This window comes from Sturnus vulgaris, chromosome 29, assembly GCF_052056855.1.
Source record: "Sturnus vulgaris isolate bStuVul1 chromosome 29, bStuVul1.hap1, whole genome shotgun sequence".
NCBI lineage: Eukaryota > Metazoa > Chordata > Aves > Passeriformes > Sturnidae > Sturnus > Sturnus vulgaris.
The window spans coordinates 1589304-1597060 of NC_142271.1; the positions used below are offsets into that span (position 1 = coordinate 1589304).

A 7757-nucleotide genomic window follows, 5' to 3' on the forward strand; every position below is an offset into this window, starting at 1 on the left:
CCAGGAAAGGAGAGTGCCAGGGCTGGAATTCCAGAGGCTTCTCAGAAGGGCCAAGGTTTGGGAGTGGGTGTAAGATGCCCCTCCATGGGTGGCTTTGAGCCAGTCCCACCTCACCCTGAGGAAGACTCCATGACTCTCAGGACGACCAGGCAGGTCCAGGCCACAGCAGGCAGGACATGGTGGCAGAGGTTCATGCCACGGGGCATCCCAAGTAACACCAGCCTGGTCCTCATCATGTGTTTAAGAAAAACAAGAAAAATTACAAGTAGGTACAAAAACCCAACAAACCAACAATTTATTCACTTTACATTTCCACTTGAAAAGGGGGAAACCACAGGCACCTGGTGGGTGCCTGGCTGGGTTGGCATCCCCCTTCTGTGGCTGGCACAGCACCAGTCTGTGCCCTGTGACATCACTTCAGTCCAGCTGAGCATCACCACCTGCCACCACACACCTGTGTGCCCCACAGCACACATTCTCACGCAGGAACATCTTACTCATGAAAAAATATATCTGTACATTCACTCTGTGCTTTTTTTGGGTCTTACATAAATTAGAAGCTACTTCTGGGGAAAAGGCCTGTCTCTAGACACAGCCCAGGTTGGAAATGCATCATGGCCCTGCTGTCCCACGTCCTCCTCTCACTGAGGGCTTTCTGGGTGAAGCTCCACAATGTTCCCATCTTCTCTCAGCAGGTGCCACACTGAGAAGCTGCTACACAAAGGGGGTCTCACCCAACCCACGTGCAGTGACCAGGACAGGGGGCACCTTTGGCACGGTGCAAGCAGTGGGAAGGAAGACCCCACAGCTGGGACAAGCTCTGTTCAGTCACAGGTGACACAGATGTGCTGCTCCTCTACCCAGGCAGGAGGTGGGTGACAGCAGGAGATCTGCTGGGCTCTCACAGTGGGGCTTGAACTTCTCTCCCCCTTTGCATCTGTTCAGGCTTTGAAACGGCCGCAGTCCCGGCGGGTCCAACTGGAGGTACGAATCCAGCAAAGGAAGTCACAGTTTGCAATAACCTACTGGAGCCAGAACACTGGCTCTGAACACCTCGGTGCTGGCAGTCACCCGCACACACGAGCATGCCCACGCAAGGGTCGCATTCCACTCGCTGCATGGGGCAGCAGCTCCCAGATACAGCTGCAGGCAAAGTTTCCTGTCAAGGAGCCCAGCTCAGGGCTGGCCCTGAGGGGCTTATCCGACCCTGGCTCATCCAGGCTTCCTACAGCTCCTTGTTCCTGTTGAGCACCTCCTCTTCCTTCCAGCCGCTGGAATTCTTCCCAAATTTGTACACCAGGCGTCGTCCATCGACCCTCTCCAAGATCTCTCGTTTGTAGTAATATCTGTGGGAGACAGAGGTGGAATCAGGGCTCTGGATGCAGCCCTACACACTGAGGAGCTGCTGGAGGGCTCAGGCTGAGCCCCAGTGAGGCTGAGCTGTGTGGGGCAGGTCCCCCCAGGACAGGGTAGGGCACTCACCGCATGGCTCTGCTCAGCTTCTCATAGGTCATGCTGCTGTTTTTCTTTTTCTGGCCCCAGAGCTGAGCCACTGCTTCCGAGCGCAGGAACTTGAAGACTCCCTCCCGTCGGTCCTCCCACTTCATGAGCCCCTCGTTCAGCTCGGGGTGGATCAGGATGTCCCGGATGAACTCCCACAGGTGGGTACCTCTGGGGGCTGAAAGAGGAGATTGAGCTGTCAAGGAGGGTAAGCGCCTGCAAGTCCTTGGATCACCCTAAACCCCACTGCCAAGGCCCTTCCTCCCATGGTTCCCCATGATGCCCAGAAGCCAAGAGGGGGAGGCAGTCCGGGCTCCTTGCTGAAGGGTTCACGTACAGTGCTTGCTTTTCCGGTTCTCCAGGCAGTCTCTGCTCTCCTTGCTGAGCTTTCGGGGCCGTCCCCGTTTCCTCTTGCCGTGTTTGCTGTCCCCTTTTTTGCTGCCTGAAAAATGGTCTGTGCACAAAGAAAGGGGCACACGTCAGGCTGGGCAGCACATGCTGGGCTGCAGCCCCCTCCCTGTCCATCTGGGGACCAGAAGCACCCTCTTTTCAGGCCCAGGTACCAGGGAAATATCCCCTCAGAGCAAGGTCACCCCATTCCCTCCAGCCTCATTCCACCCTCATCCCCAGCACTATGCTTAGGGCAGCATGCTGCTCCTTCCCCAAACCCTGTTCCTTCCTTGCATTCCTGGTGTCCTCAGTATCATCATCAGCTGGGATCAATACCAAACACTGATTTCTGTGCCCAGGATCCCTGGCTGCAGTCTTCACTCATCTGCCCCCACCCATCCCTTCCCACCAGGATCACCACTGCCCAGCTACCCCAGCCCTGCCCTTCACCCTGCTCAATGGAGAGAAACAGAAGCAGAGCACTCAAGGACACAGGCCTTTCCCTCCTTCTCGGTGTGAGGATGGGTGTTCAGGTGTTGTCCCTAAACCATTGCCAGGTAGGAAGTGCAGAACTGCCCAGGAGCCAGCCCACCCCTCCCAGCTCCTGTGTGGAAGCAAACAACTCACCATCAGGGAAGAGCTTTGATTCTGCAGGGTCGAGGTCGAGGTCACTTCCACCGGAGTCCTGAGAGTTGGGGCTATGGGACATCACAGGCCCTGAGAGGCAAAGGATCAGGGCTCAGACCACTGAGCATCTGGAGGCTTTCCCCCACTTCTCCTACCACCAGACTGCTGCAAGACCCAAACCCACTCTTGTCAGAACACTGACCTGAGACATCAGAGCTGCCTGGGGACAAGGCACCTGGCAAGCAGGTGAAGTCTGTGAAAGGGTTTGTGGGCTTTAAGTCCTCCAGGGAGTCCTTGGCACAGGGATTTCCCAGCTCTGGAAGGGGCAGAGAAGAGAAGAAGGGCTTAGCCTTGTTGCCATCAGTATGTGATCCCTGGGAAAAAGGCTTGGCCAGGGCCCCTCTCTTACCCACGTGGCTGGAGTTCAGTAAAGTCTGGGAAGTCGTATCCTCTTTTTCCAGCAAATCAATGATCCAGTTCAGCTCATCAGAGGCTAGAGAGGTGAAGGACTGAGATTAGCAATGTCTGTTCCATATGAAGGGGAATAGAGCTGAGCCCAGCCATGCTTGGACTCTGGTTTGTGCCCCCACACCCTCCCACGCAGCCCTGGCGTGCCCAGGAAGCAGGGGACCCTGGGCTAGTGGAGGGCTCTCAGACTCTTTCTTTGAGCTGCCAGGCTGCAGATGAAGGAGACCTTGCTACACTCACTGATCTCGTGCAGGCGGTCGTAGAGCTCATCCCCCAAGGGCCCGAAGATGAGGCGCATCTGGTCCCTGCTGCAGTGGCACAGCGTGTGCCCGTCCATGTTGCAGCAGGAGAAGTCGATGGAGCTGGCGTCGTACTTGTTCTTCTCCACATGGTAACTGATCCACTCCAGCACCTGCACCTTGGTCCAGAAGTACGGGAGCTCACTGAACCACTCCGGCTTGTCTGCAAGGGATGGAGAGCAGGGCTCAGGGCAGGGTGGCCATGCCAGCGCCATGTGCCTCGTGTGGGCTGCTGGTGGCCACTGGACACCTGGTCTGGTCCGGTGGCAGTCTTGTGGGACACAGCAGGCCCTTCACTTGAAGAGCTATGGCACTAAAGTGTCCTTGGTGCCCTGCCCTGCAGATGGCAGTGACCCCACACTCCCCCAGCGCTGGTCTCGGTGCTGTTTGTCCTGTTTGTGCTGCCATCCACCCCGCTCTGCTGCTGTGCTTCACATCCTCCCTGAGCACCATCACGTCCCCCATCACCAAGACTGTCCTTCCAATCTGCTCCTGTGAGCCCTGGCAGCTGTCCCCTATGCTGTGCTGTGAGAGGAGGACAATGATTCCCCCAAATCCTGGATAAATCAGACGTGCTCCCAGCAGCCATACCTTGTGCCACCCAGGGTGGCACAGCCTTTCCCTGGGAAAACTGAGGCATGGTGAAAGCTGCTGACCTGTCCTGCTGGGACAAGGACCTTGCAGTGCTCTTCCCAGACAGTGGCACCCCCTCACAGCTGCCCCATGTGCCGGCTCCCCAGTGCCACCAGTGCCACTCTCCTGGTCCTACCTGTGCTCTGTGCTGGCGGCTGGCTGGCAGGGAGGCTGAGCCCCAGGTTGCTGTCATCCCCAAGGTGTCCCAGCATGTCCAAGGTTGGCTGCACTTCATCAGGCTGGTACATGGCGCTGATGTAGTTCGAGAAGATGTTGCTGATCTCACAAGATCCTGCCATGGAGCTCTGTGCCGAGAGATGACAGTGAGCCCCCGTGGAGGCAGAGGGACCCAGGCCCGCAGCACCTGCAGCACCCCAGAATCAGGTTGGGTGAGGTCAGGATGTCCCTCCCTCCTCCCATCGTCACCTCTCAGGTCACTTCTGCAGAAATATGCACCCAGCACCTGCTGGCTGGGGCTGGGGCCTGACTCACCACCTCGTCAGGGGCCAGCAGAGAGGGAGGCTGAGCCGGAGCAAACCGGGGACGTGGCGTCACCCTGCTTTGTGAACAGCCCTGTCCCCAGCAGCCCGGCCTCGCCCTGCTGGCAGCCAGCAAGAGGTGACAGCAAGAAGGTGGCTGGCAGAGAGCAGTGACTCACAGCCCCTCCGTGGGCACTCCTGGCCCCGTGGCACAGCGGCTGCCCCGCTGCCACTGCCGTGCCCGCAGCTCCGGTCCTCTCAGCCAGTCGCAAGAATCACATCCCAAATCACTGCAGCCAGGAGGGGACCCAGCCCCTGCCTGGCCCTCACAAAAAGCCAAACTGTGCCGTCCTCTTTCCAAACCCCGGGGGCTGGAGGGGAGCTGCTGTCCCGCTGCCCCCAAAGGGCCTCAGCTGAGCAAACGTGGAGCGAGGAAAGGCCAAAGCATCCCCGGTGAGAGCCAAGGTGCCCGGGGAGGAGAGCAAAGCAGCTGTCCTGGGTGAGGGACGTCAACAGGCCTCGGCAAAAAAAGCTTTGGTACCTTCTGTGGTGGCAACTCCAGGAGCGGCGAGTAATCCAGAGAGGAGCGAGGGGAGACGGAGCCCGGCCTGGCCACTAGCCACTGCTCATGGGCCCCGGGAGGCTGGTGCCGATGGGCAAGCCCTGCCCGTGCCTCTGCTTTTATAGCTTGGGCGGCGTAACAATCTGGCAGCCCGAGGGGAATTCCAGCCCCAAACGTTCATGCTCCCAGATCCAGGTGATTTGCATAATATGAACCACCGGGTCCCAGCCCTGCGCTGCCTTGCCGGGAAATCTGGGTTGGCCAGTTTAATCATTGTCAGAGCCCGTGCCCCACCGGTGCCCAGAGTTTCACCCACACTGGCTGTTTTCTTGCCAGGCTCATGTTTGTTTGCTCACAGCAGCAGGTTCACTCAGCTCCTGCAGCCAAAAACACCCCTTGGGCGAGCCCTGGGGCTTTTAGATCCCTACCCGGGGTTTGCCTGTGGCCACAGAGCAGGACATTGCCCCGGGCATCCACCTGGCCAGGTGGGCAGCCCAGCCCTGGGAGCCAGCAGGTGCATGTGTGGTGCCCTGGCCATGCCTGCAGCACTTGCAGTACCTGCAGCACCATGCCTGCAGGCTTGGATGGCACAGCCACTGATTTCCTAGAGCAGGGACAGGGTCTCAGTGACCAAGCAGTACAAATGCTGGGGACAGGGAATGTGCTGGGAGCAAGATCAGGTGGGGACAGGTGGGGACAGGAGGGGACAGGTCGTCTTTGTGGGGATAGAGCAGAGACCAGCCAAGTGCCTGAGAATTGCTGCTCTGTCTGTCAGAATGGGCTGATTTTTGCCCATTTTTGGGGGAGGTCTGGCACAGGCACAGAGCTGTGACAGCCCCTGCCCTGCCATGTCACACGAGCCTGGTATCTACTGGCAAGCACGCTCATCATGTGCCAAGGGACAAGGCAGGGTTGTGGGATGCATTTGGGAAAGTACCTTTGGTGGCTCTTGCCCCTCTGGCCTTGGGCAGGGGTACCTGGGGCCCTTCTGAGGTATATTCCTGCTGGGTTTAGCCCTGTGCTGGCAAGGGAGCCCCAGGCCAGTCCCAGGCAAAGCTGGGGCACCCCTTTGGCTGGTTCTGGTTCTTTGCTGTGCCAGCCACATCCATGCCACCTGCAAACTGAGGCAATCCTGGGCACCTGGGAGCAGAGCAGACCCTGGCATCACACAGACGCCTCCTTGTCACTTCAGGGTCCTTATCACTTCATACCTGGCAGAAAACCATCTCCTGTGACACTGTGACAGACTGTTGCCAGCTTGGCACATGGACCAGCAGGGGCAGGTTGGCTTGTGTCTTGCCCCCTGTGTCACATCCCCCAGCCCTGGGACAGGCAGGGCCAGTGTGCCAGCCAGGAGGCACTGGGTCCCACCAGCCGATCCCATTCCAGCTTCATTCCCACAGTCACGAGTGCTGGGTCCTGCCAGGCTCTTCTGTTTCCTGGACACAGCATCCCACAGGGACATTCCCGTGCCAGGGAGCAGCCCCGTCCATCACTGCCACAGGGCAAGCCAGGGCCACCAGGGAAAGCAGAGCCTGACCATGCATCCAGCCAGGGCTCCAGCCCAGGGCTCCCCCGTGCCTGGGGACCTGCCTGCCCAGTTGGTGTGGTTGGAAAGCTGCCCCTGAGGAAGGTTTTTCCACCCACCTCTGCACTGCAGGTGTCCCTGGAGCAGGGTGGGACATGCCAACATTGCACCATCCCCGGGCCACCAGCCAAGGGGTGACAAGGTTGTCATGTGGCATTTGGGAGTATCCTGCCGTGGCCATGTGCAGCCCACCCACCCACAGCTCTGCCCAGGACAGGGTGGCTGCCTGGCAGGGCAATCTGCCACAGACCACCCTGAGCACCCCCTTTCCAGGCCTTCCTTCCCTGCACACCTCAGGGAGGCAGCACAGCCAGCCCATGCACCCAGGCAATGTCACCACAGGAGAGGGGCTCCCAATGGGTGACAATCTCAGCCTCCAGTGTGTGCTTGGCATAGGAGCCCTGCAGGTCCTCCTGTGACTCAGCCTGCCCCTTCCTTCTCCTTGGGTTTGGGAATCAGGAGGCCAGTGGGTCTGAGCTATCCTGCCCAACCCCCCTGCAGGTACCCTCCAGCTTTCCTGCCTGCAGGAATGCCTTCCTGCACCTTTGTCCACTGATGTGTCACAACCTGGGCCCTATAACAGGCGCTGGGGAGATCACCATGGGTAACACTCCCCAGAGATGCTGAAACACTGTGCTGGGAGCTTGGAAAGGCATAAACCTCTCCTCAGGTGTCCCCATGGCCTCCCTAAAGCCATGGGGCACAGCAAGGTGCAGAATGGTGCCCGTGGGACCCTCCCGTGCCCAGAAGCAGCCACAGCCCTGATGGCCACAGAGCATCTCTTCCTCGAGCCTGAGAATGGGTGACACAGGGCTGCCAGCATCTCATCGCCAGAGCTGGTATCTCCCAGGGCTGTGTCCCTGCTGTCCCCTTGCTGATAGCCCAGTGCACCTTTAGGCATGTGGGGTGCATGGCACAGGGTGCTGCCAGCCCAGGCTTGGCATCTTACTGCAGCAAGAAAGAGGTGCCCACGAGTGTGGTGTGACATGGTGACATGATGACTGGCAAGAAGTGTCTGTGGTGCCGTGAATGGCTGAGGCACCAGGAGGGAGCAGGATGCTGTGATGTCACCTGCCCATGCCACCCCCACGTTTGAACCCAAGGCTGCTGCTTGCCCTGGCCGCACCATGGTGGCTGTTGGGTTTATGCCAAGGTGACAGCCATGTCACAGGCTGAGGATGGTGCAGAGCATAGTGCTGGGGGCTGGGACA

At 59.1% G+C, this 7757-nt stretch overlaps 1 protein-coding gene across 1 annotated transcript; it reads right to left on the reverse strand.

The window, feature by feature from the left end:
* Positions 1 to 270: 270 nt before the first annotated feature.
* Positions 271 to 5049, reverse strand: ELF3 (E74 like ETS transcription factor 3). The gene is made up of 9 exons (XM_014872844.2): positions 4938 to 5049; positions 4054 to 4222; positions 3226 to 3447; positions 2927 to 3010; positions 2720 to 2833; positions 2518 to 2607; positions 1838 to 1954; positions 1483 to 1678; positions 271 to 1346 (listed from the first exon to the last, which is right to left on the reverse strand). Exons 2-9 carry the CDS (start codon positions 4214 to 4216, stop codon positions 1226 to 1228), a joined length of 1107 nt encoding a protein of 368 aa, XP_014728330.1. The 5' UTR covers positions 4217 to 4222; positions 4938 to 5049; the 3' UTR covers positions 271 to 1225.
* Between the last annotated feature and the right edge of the window lie 2708 nt (positions 5050 to 7757).

Bases quoted from the DNA above. Each gene is read 5' to 3' on its own strand.
- ELF3 (XM_014872844.2), bottom strand. From the start codon at position 4,216: ATGGCAGGATCTTGTGAGATCAGCAACATCTTCTCGAACTACATCAGC. The intron at 2,834-2,926 runs GTAAGAGAGGGG...TGCCCCTTCCAG, and splicing joins ACTGAACTCCAGCCACGTGG to AGCTGGGAAATCCCTGTGCC. The intron at 1,679-1,837 runs GTACGTGAACCC...CTCCTCTTTCAG, and splicing joins GAACCGGAAAAGCAAGCACT to CCCCCAGAGGTACCCACCTG.